Genomic DNA, 26203 nt, shown 5'->3' with positions numbered 1-26203 from the left:
GACACAACACTATTCATAAGAGGATCTACTTCCTCTTGTACTATTTTTCTGCGTTTGAACGATCGCGTCCAAAAACTCATCATAGCATGGGCTAGTCGTCGTATTCAGTCCACCAGGGTGGCGTTGTGGGGCAACAGCCCGGTGGTCGGGTGGGGTTGTCCGTCTCTAGCTGCTTGCTGGGGTGGCAGGTGCGGCAACCAGTCCGGCAGTAGGAGCAATTTGGCGTGAGCAGGCCTAGCAGGGGCGGTGCAGTTGGGGGTGAGCAGACCAGCAGGGGGGGCAGGTGGAGGCGAGCAGGCCGGCGGGGGGTGGGGGGCAGTTGGAGGTGATCAGGCTGGCAGGCAAAGTGGTTAGGGGCGATCAGGTAGGCAGGCAGGTGAGCAGTAGGAGCCAGCAGTCCTGGATTGTGAGAGGGATGTCCCCTGAAGGGTCCCAGATTGGAGAGGGTGCAGGCCAGGCTGAGGGATACCCCCCGCACAAATTTCGTGCATCAGGCCATTAGTATTTATAATAAAAATGCATTGTTAGTTTAACTTCTGTCATGAATACCCTCCTTACAGCTCTAACTGAAATGCTCTTTTCTCACCCCTGGATCTGACCCTTGGGGAAATTCAAGAATGGATGTTGTCTTTCCAGCAAATACTCAGCTTTGCCTTAGATGTTTACACGTGTGATAAACATTTATTCTTTTCTATATCTGCCACTACTGTGAGGTTATTGATCAAATCATACTTGAAAACACTCAGCCAGAGACCATGGAGAAGGATATATGTTGTTTCTGAAAAGTAATTGCTTCCACTCCTCTGAACAGTTCATTGTTTAATCCAGATCTGTTTTTAATCTGATTTTTTTAACATCTCATGAAAGTCACATTCCTTATACAATGCTCAGGCAATTAAAAATTTACATACCATAACTTTCATTAGTATTACACTCATATGAAACTGTTTCTGGTTAAGAAATGTGATTCTTTTTTTAGGCTATTTGCAAGTAATTTTTTCACATGTTCTTTTCTATGTTTCCAGTAAAATATTAAAAAAGCTTTAGCCCTAACCGGCATGGCTCAGTGGTTGAGCATTGACCTATGAACCAGGGGGTCACGGTTTGATTCCCAGTCAGGGCATATGCCAGGTTGCGGGCTCAAGCCCCAGTGTGGGGCATGCAGGAGGGAACTGATCAATGATTCTCTCTCATCATTGATGTTTCTATTTCTTTCTCCCTCCCCCTTCCTCTCTGAAATGAATAAAAATATTTTTTAAAACAAAGCTTTAAAAAATATTTAAATGCTTACGTGACCAATGCAGGCTAAAAAGAATAAAGAATACCGCCTCTGCAGAGCAGCCTGCTGCCGGCTGAAGCCCCGGATTCGCAGCCCAGTTCTGAACTGGTTGATAAAGCAGAGGGAAGAAATGGGGCAGGTTACCCTGAATAGTTCTGGGCATTTTTAACTCCCTTGGGGGTTACCCTCCCAGGCATCATCGGGTCCTGCCTGCTTTCCCAATCTACCAAGTGGCCTCGTTTCATTTAGATCCTAGCGTATGTTTGCTTGGTTGCTTCTGTTCATCAAAACTGCTATAAATTTCCAAATTAAATAATTTAATCTCTCTGGCAAATTTGGTAATAATAGTATTTTAACTTTCTTTCTAAAATTTTAATTTTTAAATTCTTTCAGTAATTTATAAATTATTTTTTAAGTCTGTTTAAAAGCCCCAGAATCTAAGAGAAGGAAGCCCTATTTCTTCTCTAAGCATATGCACATAAGATATCTAGAGTAGTGGTTAGCCTCATGCAGTGTAGATGCTTGTCTACTGGTTCCTAAGAGCAGAAACAGATTCTCTATCAATTTGTGTTACAAAAAAATACAGGTTTCCCCACTTGTCCAAAGTTTGTGAAATTTCCACCACTTTGCTTTTAAGAAAGACCTACTTTAGTACTGAATTTTGCAAACTGAGAGAAATCAAAAGAGGATTTTGCAGGGGGCCCTGATCGAGGCAGCACCCACCAAGCAGCGAGAGTGGCCCCGCCAAGCGCCTTCCCAGGAACCACGCTCGCATCTCAGCTTCAAGCCGATAGCTTTGAACTGTGTCTGAGAGCATCTGTGCTTTATCTCCATTGGTTCTGTGCATCCGTTAGCAAGATGTGTCCTAAGGTATCAGAAAAGCCGAAGAGAGTTCGTAAGGGTGTTATGCTTAAGTGCAAAACTATGTTGAATGTCTGACTCTGGGAACTCTCAAAACTTTTTCCATATAAATTAATGGTAACTGCTTCATCCCTTTACACCATTCTGGCTTACAAAGGTTTCGCGGGACACTCTACTATTGGACATGGATGAATGAATGCAAGTTATTAAACACTCTGGACCCACTTTAAATAGCAGGACATGCTGACGCGCCAACCCCTCTTCACAGCCCTCTCAGTTTATTGCTCTAGCCTTTGATTGGAAATCAGTAACCCTCAAAGCAGCAAGTGGCCCAGCCTCCAGCCCTGCAGATCCGAGTTTCTCCCGTGGGCTTAGTGGACAGAATATCACCTTCCTGCAGACCAGGTTCTATCTCCATGGCAATGACCCGGGAAAGGAACCCACAGATGTGCGCACATCACACAGCTCACACAGAGGGCGCTGTGACCAGACTGGGGATTGAGTGCAGACAGGAGGTGGGGGTGGGGGCCGTCAGAAACTGGAAGCCTCCAAGTGGGTTCTAGTAGTTCTCATGCTCTGGAGTAAAACAACTCTGTAACAATTTCTGGCCTAAAAGACCACATTTGAAGAGTTTGAGGTGGACAACTGGAGGTGGGGGTTGAAAGAAGAGAGAATCTATGAGTTCAGGAAGAACGGCATGGTTCAGAAACAGACAACATGGACATGACTTCGAAGAAAGAGGGAATTTCATACAATCCCAGTAGTGTTCGCTGTAGGCAGAATGAGTTAGGCTTGGAACACACCTTTCATGTACAGCAGATCTAGTCCCAATGCTGGCCATTAGTCAGATCCCCCCTCCCCCAAAGAAATAAATGCTAGACATTCTATAATCATTTACACCATCCTTTAAAAAAAATCCCACAAATTTTATGCCCTTAAACTTGTTTTTGCCAGAGAATAACCATTTTGAAGAGGAAACATCCTCTGAGTTCAAGTGAAATGTGTGTTGCTGAGGAGACTGGCAGGATTTTTATCAAAGGCAGCTTTCTCAAGGTCCTTCATTGCCTTCATTTATCCTGTAACTGTAGGCAGGTACTAAGCACACCAGTCATTGCCTTCGGAATTTAGTCTCCTTAGCATTAGTCCAGGCGCAGAAAATCTGGAAGTCTGAATTGCAAAAGGAAGTTGCTTTGTTCTCATACTCAAGCTTATATTATTTCAACAGACCAAATATTGGACACGCAGCTAAAAAAACTAAATTGTCTTAGCAACTTAAATTCTAGTACTTTGAGAATTTAATTCATCAGAGTAATGTACCATTGCTTCCTGAGATAGTTGGTGAATAAATTAATAACCCGCTAGCGACTTCCTAGAAACTTAGTACTGTCTAGCATGGGGTCAGTCTGGTAAAAGCCCCCTTCCAACTTGGAAGCCTAGAACTGTGTGGATGGATGCAGGATGAAGCAAGGCCACGCCATGCTGAGCGTTTCCGTGTGCTGGAGTAGCATGCAACTGAATTTTTGTACAGAGGTCACTATAAGGTATGGCTTCATGGATCGTCTGCTAACACAGGATGCTGAGAAACTTACTAGTCCTTCGTTTAAAATCACCGAGTCCATCAAATAATGTTCTTGCAAATGTGAACATACTCAGCCAGTGTCATGAGCACTTACAACTAAATTATTCAGGGAAAACTTGAGGAAAGAAGACACAAGATAGGAAAATATTCCCAGGACATACGGAATAAATTCCTATTCTTAAGAAGATGAGGAGAAACCACTGTTGGTGGTCAAAAATTAATCGGTAGTTGAGAAAGAAGGAACTCAGAAATGCTGTGAGCATAGCCAAAGCCATGAGTTTCCAGGGACTTCCACTTACTTCAGCGGAGCCTACGGAACCTGTGTGGAGTGCAGAGAAAGTGCCCCTTTCGTAGTAAAGGACCGGGCCACCACACGGGGTGCATTTCAATAAACCGAAGTGTGACATAGATGACATGGAGCAAGGAAGAGTCTGTTTCCCGCGGCGACTGCCATCAAGCGGCTGGCAGCAATTCATCTGCCTCATCACTGCCAAGTATGTATCCAGTCATCTCAAGATTATCCCGGGAGATGACTGATCACTTTCCAGGAACACACCAGTCCTGTGAAAGGGTTTCCTATAAATTAGGGTGGAGAGAAGAAACACGCGGCCCCCACATCCCACCGTCTTCCCGAGACAGGAGCTCGGTTTGACAGGCTGAACAAAGTGCTTCGCTAACACACGGACCATGCAGCCTTCCAGAGTTAAAAGCTGCAAAAGCCTATCCTGGGAGACGGAGGCGAATTAGATACATTTCTGCATTTCTTTTGATACAAATTCAATGTTTTAAGAGCCTTTCCCCTAGACACGACGTCACACTTTTTACCATAATAAAAATTTAAAATCACAGCATGTGGCTTCACAGAGTGGTCAGCAAGTTTTCTATTTTTCCAGGCAGCCCCATCTCATTATAGCAGATGGCATCATTCCAAAAGAAAATAACAGAAAAAAATTAAATTGATTACCATGTCAACCTTGGCATCCAGATGCCAAATGGTTCTTTGAGAGGAGCTAAGTTACTTAGAAACTTGAGAAAAAAAGTTTTCTTTTCTGAATCCCAAATTCTGGCTATCGGATATAATTCCTTAAGCTCACAGACACATACTTAAAGAATGTATTTCCAAAACCACTCAAGAGGCTTCTCTGAGTTCCTTCTGAGGCGATCAGTTGATGAGCCTACTAAGTGCCTCCTTTGTTCCCCCCAAAGTACTCTATTGCATTTAGCCTATTTGTCACATACGTAAAAATAGACGTAACATGTAGTCAACTACCGCACTATCACTACAACATAGATTTGAGTTGGGGAGGTATCTGTATGTGGAGGAAACACTAGGTCATTATTCTTGCTCTCATTCGAGCTTCAAATGAAGGGCAAATAACTACTCAGAGTTGGGATATGCCTCTTAATAAAAAATTTACACAAGTGCAGGCTACCAGTTCTCTTTACCATCCTATCCCCGAACTCCCAGTTCAGTGAAATGTCTGGGGGTGGGTTAGATTGGCCCTGAGAAGACACAGAGCAGGATTGGGGAGACAGGGCAGCCAGGAAAAGTATGATCCACACGCTTCATGCGACTACGTTTACATTAATGACATCGCTTTTCATAATTACTGCCTATCACGTGGAATAGTTCTCCGTTATCATCACACGTTCCACCTGGCTAACCATAGGAAGTCTTGTTTGTACCCCTAATTAAGTAAGATCTTTTGAGAGCTAACTGTTAATTAGTATGCTCTATTGTTAGATATGTACTATTTTCTACTTTTGGACAAACTAAAGCTTTAACTTTAAAATTAGCATAAGAAAATTCACTCTTTGGGGCATAATCTGTATGTAAAGGCCCCATACAATCCCATATTTGTCTTGATACTGGCTCTGTCATTTCTGGGTAACCATAGTTTAAGGACATTCCACATGGAAAACTAGTCCCTTCCCCACCCCCCCCCCCATACACAGACTTTAATTTACAGACTGCTCAATTGCTGTGTAGTGCTGCTAGTTCCTCGGAGAAGGCAGGCACCCCATCTTCCCGGCTCTAAAGCATTCACGCTAATGCATTTTCCCAGGGGCATATGCCTAGCCTTGGAATGGATTCTTACGCAGAAGGGGTGATTTCAGAAGACCAGCTGCCTTAATCAAGACAGGTAAGGACAAAGGAAGTTGCTATTTGATTAGCTGAATCATTCTCTTTCATTATGAGTGCTTTATAAAATTAAACAGCATGGGCTAAGGTTACTTTACACTGAGCAGACCTCATGTCCTCAATTTTAATTGGTTAATGTGACTGATTGATTTGAAGAAATGGAGGATGTTAAAGTTCTGGCAAAATATATTTATAATATAAATAATAATACATTTGAAAGGCATGACTAGTCTGAACATGTTATAGATTACACATGAGCTCACAATGAGAAACTGAATGGGAAGAGGTGGGTCCTCTCTCTCCACTAATATTCTGTTCCTCTTAGAGATTCCTGGGACCACATTTTAAGGTAGGGTATTGGGATTCCCATTTTATATATTTTGGGCTGTTGCTAATAAACCACATTTTAAATAAAAGTATAAGATACTAAGAATTCAACAGAAATAAATAGATTTCTTTTTCTTCCTCACCCTAAAATCACTCATGTTTCTATCCCACAAGGCCACTGTGGTCCACAAACTTGTTTTGTTTGGTGCATATGATGTCTAAAGTTTTTAGAGTTCTTACCCTCCTCTGCCAGGGGAGCAGGCACTACCTATATACCATCATCCCTCACTTCCTTCAAGATTAATCCAAATCTCATTGGATCAGTTTCTCCCCCGCTATTTATAAAACAAAGGAGGAGGACTAGGGTAGCAAGTGAGAGGTGGTATGATCTTCCTGTCTTGTAACCAAAGATAAGAAAGGCATGTGCTCTGATTTTAATCTCAAGAGAACAGGAGATGAACAAGCAGACCTCTGGATGGATACTGAACTGAATGAGAATCAGTCCAGTCCCCAACAATACAGTTGGTATATTAGTGAGGCAGTAGATGATAGTTGGGCTTAGAAACAAGTAAGTATAGTAATTAATTTAAGTGAAGGAGGGAGATAGAATATGTGGGATGGAAAAAGAGAGGTCCTAAATGAGGAAATGGCATGTGCAAAGGAAATAGTGGAGTTTGATGATGATGATGATGATGATGATGATGATGATGATGATGATGATGATGATGATGAAGAAGAAGAAAAAGATGATGGTGATAATGGTGGCGATGATGATGAAGAGTTAGCATGGTCTATGCACAGAGATAAGGCTGGAGCAATAGGTAGGAGTTCAAGTAAAATAACTATAATATAAGCAAATATTACCTCATAAGCATTATTGGTAGTGATATTAATATTTATACTAGCTCAGCGTTTACATTTACTTTCGTTTAAAAATTATTACACAGAAAATCACAACATGTACAAAAGCAGACATTAGTACAATAAACTTCACTGTACCCTTCACCCAGCTTCAAATACCAATTCATGGTTAATCTGCCTTCGTCCGAGCCCATTTGCTTTTCTACTTCTTATATAATTTTGAAGAAAATCTTAGAGATCAAATGATCTCATCTCTAGGAACTTTTATTTTAAAATAACACCCTAGCACTGTGTGTGTTTTCTAATAATCTGTTTAAAATTAAATGTAGAGGTGTTGGCATCAGTGTGGTGGTTCTCACTGGGAGCTAGAAAAGCAAAAGGCTTTCCCAAGGCTCTTTGGTCCACAGATCAGCCCCTCGGATCCTCTGACTGACACATGTAAAAAACGAGGGAAGGCTCCTTTCTCGCCAGAACAGAGATTTTCAACCTTCTTCATCTCATGACACAAATAAAACTAATTACTAAGATTCTGTGGCACACAAAAAAATATATTTTTGCAGATCTGACCAAACAAAAAAGGTATAATTTTGATTCATTCACACCGATGGCTATTGTTGTGTTGGCTGTTGTCATTTTTTTGTTAATTGACAATCTAAGGGAAAAGAGGTCAGTGACCCTGACTACATAGTCAGGTACTGCGTGTTTTAAAAATTCTTGCGGCACCCCAGTTGAATATCTCTGCGCTAGATTATAATGGTAGCAGCTTCTATTGCTGCTCCCCCAGGAACTCGGTGAGAACTTTGTTTCCAGTAGTTTTACTTGTCATGAACGGCAATGCAGTTCATGTAATAAAAGGGATTCCCTGTGTCTTCAGCGTATGTGTCGTTTAGTTTTATGAACTGAATACAAAATTCTATGCTTTTATGTACTGGCAATTTGATTTACAGTTTTCTGCCTGGGATGTTGTCATCTTAATTAAAAAACAAAATTAATATAAATACAAAAAAGTAACAGAAACGGTAATTATCAGTCTATCCCTTAAGAAATGTTTATTTTCCACTTAAAGAAAGACATTAATTTCCCATGTTCCTCTTTGGTCATTTAGAGGACAGACTGGGTTTGATAAATCTCTTAGCTTAAAATTCAAAGTTCCTTTTAAGAATGAATGAGGTCATGAAAGCGATGAAGGCTGGGCTCACCCACAGAGCACTCAAAATTCGAGTAAGGATTCTGGACATTTTTGAATTAAAAACCTTATCTACAAGAATAAAGGCAAGGTTGGACCCTATAATTCTTATTCAAGAAGAAAATATTTTTTCTCTATGAGATAAATGAATGTACATGCTATGATCAAGGATTATAAGTCATTTAATAATTAGGCACAAAAAGTCTCAGCATTTTTGGTTGACAGAAATACTCCCTTAAAAAGAAAAAGTGCTGCCCTTGTTGGTTTGGCTCAGTGGATAGAGCGTCTGCCTGTGAACTGAAGGGTCCTGAGTTTGATTCCGGTCAAGGGCAAATGCCTGGGTTGCAGGCTCAATCCCTAGTGGGAGGAAGCCGATCAATGATTCTCTCTCATCACTGATGTTTCTATCTCTCTCTCCCTCTCCCTTCCTCTCTGAAATCAATAAAAATATTATAAAAAAAGAAAAAGAAAAACTGTTTCACTTTGCCAGAAAAGTTATACTTTAATTCATAACTAGATTAACAGTTCTAACATGCATCAAATACCTAACTAGTGGGCAGAAACTCACGAAAAACTGAATACAAATTAAACAGAACAGAAGTTCCACTAAGGAGAATTTTAGATCTTTATAAAACTAACAGACATTTTCAGTTGTTACTTAAACATTAAAATATAAATGACCAAAGCATAAACTAATTTCTTGGAAAATATTCTATTAAGCTATAAAGCCATTCATTTCTCAGTAATTGTACAAGAGGAGCTCAAGAAAGATGAACTTTTAGGGATTTCCTTTTTCCCCCCTTTAGAACTACACCATCACCAATCTGTTAGCCATTAGCCAAATGCAGCCATTTAAATTGAAATTAATTAAGATGAAATAAAATTTAAAATACAGTCTCATTAGCCATATGTGGCTAGTGGTTGTCATATTGGAAAACATAGATACAGGACATTTTCTTCATCACAGAAAATTCTAGTGAATATTTTTGTTTTAGAAGACACAAATAAGTTAAATTCATACTGAAAATATTCAAAAGTTAGCCATGAAAATATTCAAAAGTTTTTCTTACAACAACACACACATACCAAATTACAGCTTGTACAAGAAAATTCAATATATTCTTCCCTGAATTATTATTAATCACAAGAAATCTGAACTTAAACTATAGATGCAAAACTAATATTTTCTTCTCTTCCTCCATGGTCTATTTTTAACTGTGATAGTAACAAGTGATAAACTAAAAAGGATTTTCCAAATCAAAATATCCTAATACTTCCTAAAGAACTTTCAATTACTTAATAACTTCATGTGGATGAATGCACAAGCATGCTTCTTCCGGGTTTACGAGAATGCCTCATCTTTTACTGCTCACTGAAGTGAGGTCCACCCACTGCTGCAAAATTATGACAACAAAAAACATTACTTGCTTTCCATGAGGCCTTTCTTCTGAAGAAACTTACCTTAAAAAAAAAGTAAATCTGTATTTTGTACTTGGCAAGTCAACTGATACTATTTATACAATAAAATAAAAGCCTTTGGGTTCAAATTTTGGCTTATAAATATGAAATCTGAATCAATAGTTTTATGAAACCAACAATTTGTTTGGGTGAGAAGGTGGGCGAGGACATGTCAATTTCACCCTAACTCCAGGAGTGTGTGTATGCAACAACAATATCAATGAGCGGCAATGTGGCATGTTTATCATGAGATAATCACACCCCTAGAGGTTTAGAAGCACTCAGCCGAACCTTGTGCCTCACAACACACTTGGGGTGTCATTATCTCATGATAACCATACTTCCTGTCAAGCCTTATTGCTTAATTAGGGGTTATGAAGGTGATAAGACTAAAAGAAATCGGATGAACCGTACCTAAGATGAATGATACCTTAATCAACTTAAACCCGGTGGCTGAAGGAATTGTGAACAAACATATACAGTGAGTTACGTATTGTTTTTAGAGAAATCTGTTAATAATAAATGAGGAGAAACCCAACCTGCATTCACAGATTATTTGAATTGCATTTGCCATGAGATATGATGCTTATGATCAATAATTTAAATTGTGTTTTCATACGGTATGTAAAATGTTCCAGAGATTAATGATAACATGAAATTTAACTCTGACCTAAGATAGCCATTTTATGCATGACAGTGATTCATCATAATCCAAACACAGAATTTAGGGAATATGTCTGCAAGGGAGCTGATCAATAACACCTTCGCTTTTAACTAACGTGAAACCAAAAAGGAAAAAATAATGTGATAGGTCCTTTCCTATGTTTTTCCACTAGACTTTAACATAATCAAACATGGGAAAAAAAAATCATAGCACCAAATGCTCTTAAAAGCCACGTCCGAATATTTACCTTTAGTTCTTTTGTTCTATTTTTATAAACAACTGCCATATTTGTGGGTGGAATACAGCTCCAGGTACGCTGCTCTTGAAGCTGCTTTCCAATTCACTGTGAAACATCAATTATCTTTATCAAATAACAGTATCTCATCTCAGTCCATTATCAAGATGGAGTCTTATTTTAGCTGGACTACAGCCCTATCTGTATATCAGGGCTGGCCGCAGTGGCAGAGCGTGAGTGAAAGGCTGGGAAATAATCAATAATAATCATCAAATTGTGGTCGAAAGGTTGTGAGGATGGAAGTTTTTGATGAAACCTCACCTTTTTTTTTTTTTTTTTGGTGCAGATGATAAGGCTTAACCTTTGCAATACCTGATAACTAGGACTCGGTTAGAGGAAGCCTTATATATATACTTGAAAGTGGTTCTGAATGTGCAAAGACACTGAAATACTTAGGCTTAAGTGGAAGACAAACCGCATGCTATCTAAAACCATCAGGTGGGAGGGCTCAACACCACTGAGAACCAGGTTTATGGTAAACTTGGCACTTGACTCCTATACAGAGAATTCAAACCTGACCCACTGTGGGTGTTAAATTCATATAAGTAAACGTCGGCTGTGAAAAAACACTGCTTGCATAACAACAGGTCAAGTGTATCCTGGCATCTTCCCAGAGGTGGATGGAGGCAGCCTTAGCCTGTGCATCATCCGCTTGAGAGTTACAGAGGTTTTGCATCTATTCTCATCACACCTGTCCTAAAACCTCATGAGGTGTGGCACACAGAAGCATGGAGGAGAATCAATTTTTTAATTTGAAAGAACAACACTAATTTGGAGGGATAAGAAGTGGATCTTTCCTGATTTTTCTGTCATTGGGTTCTAATAACTTCAAGTGGACAAAAACCCAAAGCAAATTAGCTGAGAAACAACTAGACAAAAATTAAAGAGACCATTTTGTTGCATGGGGTTTTGTGCAGATCTATGAGACAATGTTGTGTCTCCCCCTTCTTCCCCCCGCCCCGCACCAGCCACAAGCAGTACTTGCTAAAACTTTAATTAAAAATTCTTATTTTATGATGGTTTAATATTTTTTCTTTATTTTACTTTTTTCCATCACCATTTATCGTCCCTATACCCTCTTCCACCTCCACCCACCCTTGTCCATTCCACAATCACCACACTTGTCCATGCCCATGAGTTCTTTCTTTTTATTTTTTACAGTTTAATTTTTAAAAATGTACCATTAGAAAACCATGTATCCTTAAAACATAAAACCTACCTACTTAAATATAAAAAAAGAAGATGCAAAAACTAAATCCACCAACCAACACAAGTAAATTGTGATTTCAAAGTGTGAAAAAAATTAAATGGCAAAGCTCACTGACATGAACTGCCAAACTTAACATCTTCCAGCAGTGAGCTACTGATCATTTGAAATACCGTCATAGCAAACATTTTTGAAACAGACCCTAGTTCAGGGAATTCATGAAGTTGGACACATACTAATAAAAAGAAATTAGCTTTATTTATATTTCCCCAAATCTAAATTTATTGAAAATAGGTTTGTTAAAGAAACTTTGTTTGTTCTGACTAATGAAAACACTTTTAGACAACTTCAAGGAAAAGTAACTGATAATACTAACCTAACCTGCAAGTCTTGCTTGGCTTATCTTTTCTATAAAAATGTCCAGATATTTCTGGCAAGAATGGAGTGGTTGCTCTCTTTTGACCTATTACCATTTACACTAGTAATGATACTGACAGTGGGTTAAAATATTTATAGTATCTCTAAGAAATGTGCATTTTATTCTCTCTATACCAACAAAAGTCAAAGCCTATTTCTGAAACACTATACTATAAATCAACACTTAGGGCACAAATAAATTATTAATGCCTCTTTTGGACTAGGAACTACATGAAAAATAAACATTAAAATAATATGATATTAAAACTTATAAAACCTCCAAAACTAAACATAAGACAGAAGCTCAAAGAAATCCATTTTCCACTAATTACTAGCTTACATAGAAAAACATCTTCCAAAAGAATTAAGAAGAAAGGTTTTACATAATTTCTTAAAATTTGATACCCTATCAGAAGTTAAAATGTATAACAGAGGACATTTTGACAATAGTAAAGTAGAAACATGTTAATCAAATATGATCAGAAACTTCAAAAATCCATCATTCACTGTATTAACAAATCATAGCACAATTCTTGTGACATTTCAAAATTCAGTTTTGAAAATGAGTCTTATAGCAACATGTCAAGCTTAATGATAATACAGAATATTATTTTTATTAGTCCAATGTTTTAAAATTAGTTTTATACTCCTAATGTAAAATTTCATGTTAACAACATAGGCAGAGGTAGGATTGATTGGCTTTTTAAAGAGAATAAAAACGTAATAGCCTGTGTGGAACCCTCCTGTAGAGGAAGCTATTAAAACTACACAAGACAGACTCTTGAAATTGCTACAACACTACCCCACATACAATAAATGTTCTCCAGAAACATTGTGGTGTTCTAAGGCTGAATCAGTTGGCTCTCAGAGCTGAGGAGCAATAAGATAGTGTGTTTTATTATGAGTGTCATGGAGACGGTGCGAAAAATCAAGAGCCACAGGCAGTCAGCGGCAATGGGTCAATAATGCTCCCAGAGACACTGTGCAGATAATCAACAACAAGGCCCGAGGTCCTCTCCGCACTGCACATAGCTGAAGGGCAAATCAATACAGCCGGGGAAGGACCCTGCCCTGCTCCACTTCCCACAATATGGCCACGCAGGAGAAACACCCCAAATGGGAAAAAAGCAAACTTGCTGTTGCAGCTAACAATCAACGGACCTTTAATGTAATCACAAACTCACCCTTCAAGGCCTCCAAAAAAATCCAAACAGACGTCATTACAAAGTCCAGCTAAACATGAAAGCAGAGCAAGGGAAAATAGGCTACCTGAATCAGAGCCAGGACAGAATTACTTCAATAGAACCACAATTTTTGTGAGTAAAATATTCCTGTATTAGGAATTAGGTTTTATTTTCTTAAATTTGGGGTCTGGTATTGATAATGGACAAGCAGATCTTACTTATGCCCATGTTTAGTTATCATTAGAGGAGTAAGCAAGAAGTAAAACCTTACTACATTTAGGAAACTGTAAATTATACTTGAATTGTTTCCAAAAAAGGAACACAACATTTTAATGGATTCTACTGGTTAGAAGGGCAACATTTTGTCAACAGTGTTTGTCTCTGACACCTTGTTAAATATATGATGCTCATATTTCACATTTTTCAGTAAAAATTTATGGGTAGGAATATGTTGATTTATTATTTCTCAAGAAAAAGGTGATTCATCACATCCATCATTCTGTTAATCATTAGGTGTTATTTCGAAGTTACTATGTAAAGCCATCTTTCTTGCAACATGGAGAAAATGTGCTGCCAGAAAAACGGAATAGTGAAGAAACATTTTAAGGTTTATTTCTTATTTTTCCAAACAGATAAAATAACATCTAAAAGCATCAAAATGTGCGCTAGCTCAAGTGGGAAAGATCATAAATGTTCTTCGAACATAATGTTAGAGGAAGGGCTGTAATATATTCCTATTGTTACAATATCACAAGAATATTTAAAAAAAGAGAAAAAATTACCATTGTGTGAAATGCTCTGTGAGTGAATTTAGGAAACAAAGCACTCATCTCTTATAGGGTTTCAGTTGCACTTTAAAAGAATATTTTTTATTTGTTCAGCCTGTTGGCAAGGACTTTCCTGTTTCTTTTTTCTTTTATTCCCTGACAATTATTTACAGGGTTTGAGGAAAACAGTACTACATTGTTTAGGAACACACTACCATAAGAACCCTCCCAAATCATGGTTATTCTGAGGACATATTTTTTTTTAACTAGAAAGAATATGAATTCAAAAGACAATCCCTTTGTTGGTGCTTACTATGTTTTACTATTAGGAGGCTGACAGGGAGTTTACTGGTGTGTGTGTGTGTGTGTGTGTGTGTGTTGTGTGTGTGTGTGTGCGCGCGCGTGTGTGTAGTTATTGAAATCTGATATAAGTAAACTTAGTCTCCAGCTAGGAGAGGAAAAAGTACAAACTGTCTATTCTGCACTCTACGTTTATAACTAGCACGTTCGTACAATATGGTTAAAAGCAGGTTTCCATTTTTGCAAAGTTATATTAGCTTATCTAGTCACCGTAACAAAATCGAAGCAGTAGAGCCAGCCTTAGAAAAATACCTGCCTTTTAAGAAAGAAAAGTCGGCTCCTTGACGTAGTTTGAATCATTATAAACATGAACTTCGTTAAAACACCAATTTTATAGAAACCATCTAAAGCATAATTAGTGAAAAATATGTTGTGCTTCATATTAAAGAAGATTACTCAGACTTAGATGCCAATGATGATGGGAAATCTGAAATAAAAAGCAATAATATCAGCAGTCTTTACAAAACAGTTTTCCTAGGGGGTCCCTCATGGTCCCTTCACTTCTTCCTATCATTAAAGAATTTGTGTTGACCTATTTAATTTTAGACCTTCCACCTCTTTGTCAAATCTGGTTGAGATCAGCTTACCTAAATCCTGCTGCTGTCCTGTGACTGAGGAGTGTGTGACAGGACAGCTGGCTCATTTGCATACTTTTCCCTTATTGGCTGAAGAAACTGCCCAGGCAGTGAAATACTTAAAGAAGATACAGATTTTAGATGCTTCCTTGTTTTGAAAAGTGGGAACATTTCTGCGTGGTTTGAGAGAGCATCTACAAAACTCCAGACTCTATACATTAATTAGGATAGCGCTTTCCCCCACCAAACATGAGCAGAAGTTAAGGGTAATTTAAAATGTACTCCTATAGACATAATGCCAGCTGATTAAAAACCCCTCAATTCTAATTGTGTTTAGAGGCTCTGGTGTTTGGTGGGATTTTTAAAGTCCCATAACCACATGATCAATCCAGGTGATTTAAAATCAATGCCAAAGCCAGACAAAGGCTGTTGTAAACAGCTCTCTATTTGCTTTATGGAAAAGGTGAAAAATCAGAGTATAGCTCTTTCTTCGGTGAGATGGCTAACCGGTAAGAAAATAGCTGAAGCCTATGAGGCCACTTGCATTTCCCTGGTGGAAATTCAGAAACGCAAACTGAACAAACCACTTTCTTGTCTGGAGAAAATAAAGAGAAAGGCTCTAAAAACTGTGCTCATAGAAATGGATAACTCTTTCTTGCTAACATGAAAAGAATGTTGTGGCCATCATATATTTATATCAAATGTAAATATATTTGATAAATCATATATATATATATATCCAAATAATGCTGCATCTTTGGAAATATAGATATATATATGTATGTGTGCGTGTGTGTGTATATATATCATATATATATATATATATATATATATACGTGTGTGTATATATATCCTTAAATTCTAGAATATATCCTTAAATTCTAGAATATATCCTTAAATTCTAGATGTACAGGACTGCTGAGTAATTTCCTTTAAGAACACTCAGAAAATGAGTAATTTTGCAAACCACCCTGGATAAAGGATCCTTGTTAAAGTCGGGTGTGATAGTATAGCTGTCATTTCAAAGGTCTGTCTCAAAGGCCTTGTCATTACTCTCATTAGCATAGACCTTAACGCCGCTTGAATTTTTGGGGTTTGCATTAAATTAATATTAAAATGGTTCAGAATGACAGTAGACAGACAACAGGCAGAAGTATTTTCTTCATGGCCAATCCCAAACGGTATCTTTCATAACTGTTTTACATCTTTTCCTACTGCTAACTGTGTTAATTTGCTAAACCATGGGTCAAGTGCTCTCCTTCGGCGGTGAAATACCTAGTATATACATAGCTTGCAAAGCAAAACTCTCTTGGTGCCGCATTTACTGCTTGCTGTCTCTCTTTTCTCTTTCTGTTTCCAGCCATGCTCCTTGGAAGAACGGTCCTCACAGCCTTCCCGTTGCCACGCTTCCACCCACCACTGCACCCAGACTGCTTTTTAGAGTCACCAATGACCTTCTGTTGCTAAATCTGATGGACTGCTTTTCCTTTTTATCTTACTTGATCTTTCAGCAGCATTTCCTCCATGAGACATGCTTCTCGTTGGTGGCTAAGGCAGCGCAGTCTTCTGATTTTCTTCCTGCCCTCAAACCATCCATTCTATGGTTTTGTCAGATGCGTCTCCTCCATCTCATCTCTAAGTGTTGAACTTTATAGGCTTTGTCCCAGCCTCCTTCCCTCTCCCTCTATACTCATCTGCTCTGAATACACCAACATGTCAATCATGTCTACATGTTTACCTCTAGAGCCATGTGTATAGCTACATATATGACAGTTCCACATGATTATTCTCTAGGCATCTCAAAGTTAATATCAAAAACTGAGTGATTAATTTTTTACCATCCCCTGAATCCACAAATCTGCTTCTCTTCCAGTATGTCCCATCTATTCTGTTGCTCACACCAAAAACCCTGGAGTCATCCTCAACATCTCACCCTCAATTACCACACCAAATGTCAATTTCATCTTCAAATTCATCTCATTTCTCTCTGTCTTCACTGTCCCCATACCAGTCTAGAATGCTGTCATCTCTAGTGCGGAATATTTCTAGAACAGCCTTGTCACTGATCTTCCCATTTCCACTTCTGTCTTCCTTCAGTCCATTCCCCACACAGCAGTTAGATCAGATTAAGTCACTTGCTAGAATCCTTCATAGTCCCCACTGCATTTAGGATAATATCAAAATTCCTCAGCATGACTCCAGGGTCTCTGACCTAGCTCTAGCCCATCTCCCGATCTTGTCTCTGGTTGCTCTCCTATAAAATATCCTTGGTGTGTAACATGTTAAAGTATATTATTAAGGATGTATTGACATACTAAATGCTTAGCTTCCCCAAACAGGGAAGTGGCTCATATCCTGGGAATTTCACTAGATTCACAACTTGGAAAAGCAAAGCAGCTAAAAATGTTCTTGCAGTTAAGTCTCTGGAGGAAGCATTCGTTTCCTCATGGTCATTAAGAAGAAATACATTATTTCACTAGTGTGTTGCAATAACGTAGTAGCTGGCATAGAGTAAATACTTAATATTTGTTCAATTGATAAATTTGAATGGATGCTGCAGCGAGAAAAGATCCTACCATACTGTGAGATATCCAGAAACAGAGATTCTTGAATTTTGTGTTGTACTTGAGCAGCTGGAGAAAACTTCTGATGAAGGACAAAGCTGTAAGGGGTTAACAAGATAGTGGTGACTTCTGTAAGCACAGTTTCTGTTAGTGATTTTATCTGGTCGAGGCTCCCTCCTGTTGTAATTTGAAGATGAGAAAAGTCATCAGAAAGTGGACTGTGGAGAGAAAGGGAGGCTATATGTGTTCCCAACAGTAGTTGCTTAAAGCTCTGTTGGGGGGTTGGTATAACATAACAGGAAAACTCCCAGATGCATTATGAAAATCTAGGGATTCGGACCTCAGCTCAGCTCAGGGCAGTGAGGAAAATTTCTGCATAGAAAAAAATAACTAAAACCTCATAAACTAGATTTTTATAATTTTATATGTTTTGAAACAAATATAGAAATATGTAGACTATGAATGCAAATAACTATAGTTATACATGTAAGTATATATAAATAAAATCTTTGGGGGGGGGGGCGAGTTGTGTTGATTTTTCCCCTTAAACCTTTCTTTAATGTTGCTACATTGCCTTTCCAATGGTAATACCCCCCTACCCAAAGCAAATTCCACTCATCCTAAGGCTCTATTTCAGTCTTTATGATTCTAAATCTAATGCAGGCTATTTCTCCTTATTATTAATTTGACTTTATAGACCACAGAGGACTTAAAATGTTAATTCACACATTATTTGTTCCTTATATAATCTGTGATTTTATTTGGTAAACCCAGTGTTTCCCAACTCTAGTTTTCATTAGCATTACCTGGGAGTAGACATCTGGGTCCCTGCCTCAGAGATTCTGATTCAGAAGGTCTGAGGTAGGAGATCTATTTTGAAATATTCAACATGATTCTGATGTCAGCTGGTTTGAAAAGAACAATGCTAAATGACAATGCCCCGTGAATTTATGGAAAAGGAACTCCTAGACAGAAACATCTATGGAGAACTAAACACATAGACATACAAGAACTATTGGCTTTGTATTACAATTAATAATGATTTCCCCTTGTATGCATTTTGCGTTTTCAAAAGCCCTCCCACATCCTTTTGTAGAGCATCTCATCTTTCTGGCCTCACTGTCTTTTTTTTTTTTTTTTTTGTAAAAATAAGGATGTTGGCCTACATTATTTCTTTCAGCCTTAAAAAAAATGTGTGATATACAGTAGGCACTCAATAACTGTTGAATGAATAAATGAACATATGGGGTGGTGTCAACAGGTTTGTGATACATAGTTTTATACTTAGTAAATGTTGGCTCAGAGAAGTTAAGTAACAAAGTGAGTGACTGGCTCTAAGACTAAATATTCTGACTACTTACTTGGCGGTCTTTCCTTCAGCATCCTTGCTGAAACGTGCCGATTAGACTGTGCTGGGTGAAGGACAGTCACCTGCTGTATTCTGTATTCATACCACCACCAATAAATGACAAACTGCTGTGTATGTATAATGGCATGTAAGTTGTTACCTTTTTCTTTAACCTCTGTCTACAGTAGAAGCAGTAATTCCAGAGGCTTGATGTACATGTCTACAAGTAATAAATCTATGTGAGTTATAGCTGTGTCCTTGTAGATTTACAACTATAAGTTTTCATTCATCTCTGACAACGCATTTACATAAATTACAGCCACACAATAACAATGCCATCCGCTGGGATGTGCGTCCAGAGAAATTCAAGGGGCGTTGGGAGCTGGCTTTCTCAGTACTGCAAAGGGCCACTCTCAGAAAACATGAAAAAGAAGCATTTAACCTGGTGTGGTGGCCATTCTATAGGTGCTTAACCGCTCTTGTCATTCCTTTGAAAGTCAACTATGTTTTTAAATAACTTCCTGCATGAATGAATATTCTAGATTAAGATGTAACTTGAAGGAAGAGCAGACTGGCTTAGCAGTTTAACATTCAAAGGAATAGTTATTTCTAGCACCTACTCTGTCTTCAAGCGTAGCTGCCACAGCTCTGAAGCAGGAGAGCCATCAGCTGAACTGGGAGGAGGAGGGACAGTGTCCGGTAATCAAGGGCAACCTCTCCCTTCAGAGCAAAGGGGCGGGTCTCCTGGGCGGTGCCGGGGAGGGATCGGAGCCAGGTCTCTGGAGGCGGCTCCTGCTCTCTGCCAACCCAGCTCACTGTTTCTGTGGGAGTAAAGGGGAAAGTTTGTACCTTTAAACTAACCTTATTATCAGCCTACTGGGTGTTTAAATGTTTCCTATTGGTAAGAGATTCATTCATAGACCAAGACAAAAAGTTCTCTTTCAAATTCAGAAACTCCAAACTGGACTGACCTTTGAAGATGACTCTTAACCCACCAGCACCATTTACTGAGCACTTCAACTGCAAAAGCACACAACTAAGTATCTCACAAACGTTAGCTCAATTGATCGGGAAGACCCAAACGCATCCCCATGCTGCAGGCGAGGAAACTGGTTCAAAGAGGGCTAGAAACTTGTTCAAGTTCCCAAAGACAGTGAGTGGAAGAACAGTCTGCTGTCAACCCTCTTTTCCTGGTCATTATAGCTAAGAACCCTCCAGGGGAGACGTTACCAGATTCCCTTGGGGAGGCAAAGGGTGGCTGCCTTCCTCAGGCCAATCCCCTGGCCCCCAGGAGGGTGACAGCCTTCTGCTATCTCAGGAGTAAATCTCAATTTGTCATGATAATTCCATTCTCTGCCAGCAACAGGTCTAATGCACATGGGTATGTGATGCAACTTTGAACAACTGAGACACAGAACAGGCTTTCTCAGAGGCTGCATTTGCTTTTATGTAGAACTTCTTTCTCGCTCTGGATGGTACCCTCTGCAGAGGCTGCTGGCTCTGTGGCAGCCATCCTGTGCCCTGAGGTGGTTCTGCCTAAGGGCCCAACACAGTCTGTAGTGGAGCAGAGAGACGGAGAGACTGGCAGCCCTGAGGGGACCACTTACCCCTACACGTTATAGGAAATAATAAATTCTCTCATTTAAAGCCTCTTTTGTAACTCACCACTTTGCACATAAAATATCCTAACTTTGAAATCTTCCCAACAATTTCAAAATTATTTTTAAAATTCCTCTCTTTGCCTAAATCTTTCCTTTTATACGTCTGTCTTCCCTACCAGTTCATATACAACCCATCTGTTTTTTTCTTTCTGAAAATGTTGCTTTTACTTTTACATTATGGTATCAATCTATATTTTAGTGTATATATCTAAAATACTGTATTTTAAGACTTATCATCATCCACTTGCTCTATATGCTTCTTACTCCTTGTCTTCACCCAGTCCCCCCAGATACCAACCAAGCCCCGAGACCTGCTACCTGGGTTGTTACCAAAGCCTCAAGGAGCAAACCATCACCAATTCATTGTCTGCAGTCCTGACCTTCCAAATGGAATATCCAATCCTGTTGCTCCCCTGCTTGAAACTCTTAAATGGTTTCTCTAAATGTACTGAATGCATTCAGCATAGTATTGATTTACGCACTTTAAAAACTTTTAAAATCAGTTACTAGCAATTACAAATTTGGAGGTTCTTAAAAAATCAGATTTTTAGCTTATCTTGAAAAACCAGAAGATCAGGCAACACTAGGTCCATGATTCCATGATGCCTTTACCAGAGCAGGTGCCCTCCAGTCCGCCATGGTCCCTAGCCCTCCCAGTTCTGTCCCTAACACTCAAGTGCAATAGCAGCTGGCATTTTATTAAAGGCTTATGCTGTTCTTTTATAGAGAGTGGTGCTAAAAAGAAAGGTGAATATTTCTTGGATGGTGCTATCAAAAATGGAAAAGTGAAAGATAAATCTTACCTTGTTTTATTAAGAGGGCTTACCTTGTTTTATTAATTTAAGCCAGAGGTTCTCAACCTGTGGGTCGCAACCCCTGAAAATACATCCTGTATATCAGATATTTACATTACGATTCATAACAGTAGCAAAATTACAGTTATGAAGTAGCAACGAAAATAATTTTATGACTGGGGGTCACCACAACATGAGGAACTGTATTAAAGGGTCGCGGCATTAGGAAGGTTGAGAACCACTGAATTTATCTGCTTGGTCTCTTAGACATCTGAGTCTGTTGCTCACTGCTGACAAACTATGAAGCAATCTAGCCAAGAAGGGCTTCCCATGGCTCAGACCCCCCTCTCTACCAGCTTTGTCTCGCTTCCCATCCACCACACTCCCACGCTCCTTTGCAACTTTTGCTCCCAGTACATGAACCTTTTCCTGTTCTTGTCTCCCACATTCTGTTGTAACAGTATACACTTTACTACTTGTGTCTGTCTTTCTACTTTGTTATTCCTACTGGACTGTAAATACCTTGCCCACACAAGCAGTCATTCCCTTCTGCATTTCATGGTGTCACGTGAATACGTCTAAGCACTACACATTGTATGTATTGCACTACAGAATCTCTCTTAACTGACTTCTACTTTACTGACTCTAGGGTGAACCCATATTCTCTACTAGCGGCCTGGTGCACAAATTTGTGCACAGGTGAGGCCGGCGGGGGAGGGAGGAGGGGATGACCTCCTGTGGCCAGCCGGCCCTGCCCCCAGTCAAGGTGAGGGGGGTTGATCGGGTGGCAGGCTGATCAGGAACAGGGCAGCCGGGGGGAGGGGCCGTGGGCAGCTGGCCAGCTGGCTCTGCCCACGATTGGGGTAGGGGGGTGGCTAGGGGCCAGACCAGCTGGGGAGGGGCCACGGGAGGTTGGGGGAGACCGATCGGGGCCCCAATTTGGCCAGTTGGCCGACGCAGTGCGTGTCATAGCAACCGGTCGTTCCGTCATTCCAGTTGCTTGACTTTTATATATATAGATTCACTCTGTAAAACATCCTGACTGATGCCACCAAACAAGGAACGCCAGTGCTTTCGAGGCCCACCTGCTACTGCTCCCACCAGCTGAGCTCTGTGATCTGGAGTTAGCCACAATTTTATGGTGATATAAAATTTTAAATTAAGAATGGGAAGACAGCTTTACAAAGACACATACATACACACATTCCTGATATCAGGTGTTAGATAACTGCAAAAAACTGGGAAAAGCATAAATATAGGATTATACTCCTATATTGCTTTATAAGTATCTTTAATTTCCCAATCTACTTAAAAAAGCAGAAGCTGGTGTGGTTTAGAAAGAAAAATGTGGGCTAATTATAGAAAGAAAAGGCCTTGGTCTCACATCAAGAGATGGAAAATAAGGTAATTTTAAAATACAATATTAAGATATATATCATTTTCTATGATTCCACACTTGAGCAACATTTTTTATTAACTGAGCAACTTTTGGGGCTGATTGTGCCAGATCTGAGGGCTTTTATGATACCTCCCCCACTAACCATGAGTTCCATCCCAAGTTTTATTTGAGATAGGAATTACCAAATTTTGACAATATTCTCTTTTAATCACCATCAACATCTCTTTAGCTCCTTTCATGAACTACAGACTCGTGACCTCAATATATGGGTGAGAGTACTTATGATTCATTTTTATCGAATGATTACTGTATGCCAGGCCTTGTTCTAAGTACCTTATATATCAAGAGTGGATATAAAGAATACAAGGCAGTGAATCCAGAATAAATTCGATGCACCATGACTCTCCCATGTAATATTTTCTAAATGTATGGACTAAATATATATGAAATATATGTATTTAGACATTTATACTTTCATTTTTTATGTGTTGGGGAAAAAAGAGAATGGCTAGGAAGGAAACTGAATGACATTAAGAAATGTAGATAAAATGTGAATTTTGGGAATCATAATAACTTTTAGTCCACCCAATGCTTTTGCAGGAATGTTGAAATGCTTGGAATAACTATTGTGTTGGTAAACAGTAGAATTCTCTGCCTCATGTAGTTCCAATTATAGAAAGAATCAAATTTTCTTTCTTGGTGTAAATACTACCATTCAAAGTATAACATGGATATAAGAAATACTCACTGAATGATAGGGTAAACAAACAGAAAAATCCTCCTCTACACTGTCAGTTAAAAATATTCTTTAAAATTTTTTAAACTTTCAGAATAAATGATGGTCTAATTTCATGCATTGTTCCAGATAGGTTTCTCTTCCTAGAGATTCTTCTCTAAATAGCATTTCACTCTTAAAACGGGATGCTTGTTAGGTAATTCTTCAACGTGATGTCAGGAAGCCATTGTCTTCTCCAACCATTCATCTTATTAATGCCCCCCCCCACGCCCCCCGACACCGTATTTCTGGTTGCTGCTTCAGAATGTCACAGGCAGCACCTGCCAGAAAACCAGCTGCTGAAAAGAGCAGGAAGAAAATGCCTAAAATGTCACTGTCTGACTAAGTACTCTAGTCAATTCTCACTGCAATTTTTGCAATCACCGCCTAAGTGCCCTTGATGCCTGCCCGTTATAGAATTCTGCGCATTGAAAACTGCGCCTGGAGCTTCAAAACTCTGCCTTAAAATAACATCAATCTTACTGTCCACCAGCTCCTGAAGGTCCAGCGCTCCTCCTAACTAGAAGTAAAAGCTTTGGTATTTTTAGAGAGAAGAACACATTGCTGTCCAAACTTCTATGAATATAGGTGTGTTTGCTGACATTTCTGTTGGGTCTTGAAAATTAGCTCTTCTGATATGTAGTAGCCTTAGAGTGCTTGCCAGAATCAAATGTATTACAGAAAATCACACTGGATTCTTGTCATCAGAATGCTTTAAATCCCATGCTAAAAACATTTCCATATCTTGCCAAGCCCCCCTTTTCCTAAAAAATATTATTTATGGAAAATGCCAGCATTCAGTAATTTCTTCAATGCTTTGCTAACACTATGTAACTGTATTCATAAAATCTATGTTACTGGCTTGGTATTCCCTAAGTCACAGACAAGAGGTGTTTCTACTTATCTATTGGAATCACTGTTTTTCACATAAGATTTGTGCAATTCTTATGTGAAATGCTAGTAAGTCTAATTCTCAAAATTTGCAGTTGAGGACAAATGGGATCGAGGGAAGAGGAGCTTAACAGGAAAACAATGAGGCCATCCTCCTCATAGTCCATATTCGCTTTAAGGGAGTTGTGGTTTTGCTTCTCATTAGTCTCTAGTTAGATGCTTGGCAGGGGCCTGAATATAACAATATGACTGAGCCAGTCAGGGAAGTCTTGTTGGCTGAAAAATGAAGTGAGCCAGGCTGGACAGCGATGATAAATCGAGGTTTAAACAGTGGTAAAATGGATTTGGACAGAGTTTGGGCTTGCTCTCACTTTAATACCCCTGAATCAAGGAAGAAGCAGAGTAAAGGCCACTCAGGAGGCAAGGGGAAAGTAAGTGGACGCAGTGTCCAATGGCCTCCTTCTTTCCCCGTGAAGGTGATCTGAAGTTCAACGCATCCATCCGGCAGGGAGCAAGGAATCCCTGAGGCTACAGAAGCACCAACTTCAGGCCCATCCCTTTCTCTAGCATTCCAGAATACACCTCCTGCTCTTTAAGGGATTATAGCTAGACCTTAGTGGCCACAGTTCTATACATACAATCAATCAATCTTGGCTTCTATTCCTTCCTCATTATCTGGCCTAGGGCAGGCCTGGCCACAGTCCGCTACAGAAATGTAGGTATATCTTTCATGACTCATAAGAAAGAGGCCCTCTATGCTGTTTCTGAAAATATATCCCATCATCCCTTACAGAGAAACAATATTTTGATGAGGTGTTTCTGACCTACAAAAATATAACTATACCCAAATTACAAATATATCCTATATAATAAAAGCCTAATATGCAAATCGACCGAACAGCAGACTGGTGGAACAACTGGTCGCTATAATGTGCACTGACCACCAGGGGGCAGACACTCAATGCAGAAGCTGCTCCTGGTGGTCAGTGTGCTCCCACAGGGGGAGAGCCGCTCAGCCAGAAACCGGGCTCACAGCTGGTGAGCACAGCAACGGTGGGGGGAGCCCCTCCTGCCTCCGCGCCAGCGGCAGCACTAAGGAGCAGCAAGCCAAGCAGAGCAGTAAGGAGCAGCGAGCAGGCAGGCGGTAAGGAGCGAGCAGTCCCAGACCGCAAGAGGGCACAGGCCAGGCTGAGAGACACCCCCTCCACCCCCAGGGCACAAATCAAATTTCGTGCACTGGGCCTCTAGTTTTGATATAATGATGGCACATTTTGTTTTTTGTACAGGTTTTACTCCAAAGACTCGGGGTGTTTTATTTGATCAACATGTATTTTGCTGTGCATTTACTATGCACCAGAAACTAGAAAATTTGAGGCTTTAAAAAATGAGTTTAATCTTTAAGGAACTTACTTAAAATTTTTAATAATAAAGTTCTTTTGGAGAGAAAAAAATGGCGGAGGCTTAGACGGACGTGTTGGTGCTTTATCCCGGAGCAGATAGGGGCGAGCAGCTGAAACGGGTAACAATCAGCCCGATCAAGCTGGGGAGGTTCAGCTGAGAGGCAGTCTGCAGCCAGGAAAGACAGAGAACTCTAAAAAATGCGGATGG

The 26203-nt window shown here is 39.6% G+C and overlaps 1 protein-coding gene across 8 annotated transcripts in view; it reads right to left on the bottom strand.

Annotated features, from left to right (window-relative positions):
• WDR7 (WD repeat domain 7) overlaps positions 1-26203 on the bottom strand; it is a 285950-nt gene that overhangs the window by 23462 nt on the left and 236285 nt on the right. The window contains exon 27 of one of the 8 annotated variants that reach the window (XM_023752621.1): positions 19873-19896. The exons of the other annotated variants lie outside the window; for them this stretch is intronic. Coding sequence (XP_023608389.1) covers positions 19888-19896 — 9 coding nt within the window. The 3' untranslated portion in view covers positions 19873-19887. Of the gene's footprint in view, positions 1-19872; positions 19897-26203 lie in introns of those variants that run through there. 8 annotated transcript variants of the gene reach the window in all.

Source organism: Myotis lucifugus, unplaced genomic scaffold (assembly GCF_000147115.1).
Source record: "Myotis lucifugus unplaced genomic scaffold, Myoluc2.0 scaffold_36, whole genome shotgun sequence".
Lineage (NCBI taxonomy): Eukaryota > Metazoa > Chordata > Mammalia > Chiroptera > Vespertilionidae > Myotis > Myotis lucifugus.
Note: the sequence above shows the minus strand (reverse complement) of the source record. Positions and strands in the feature narration are given on the sequence as shown.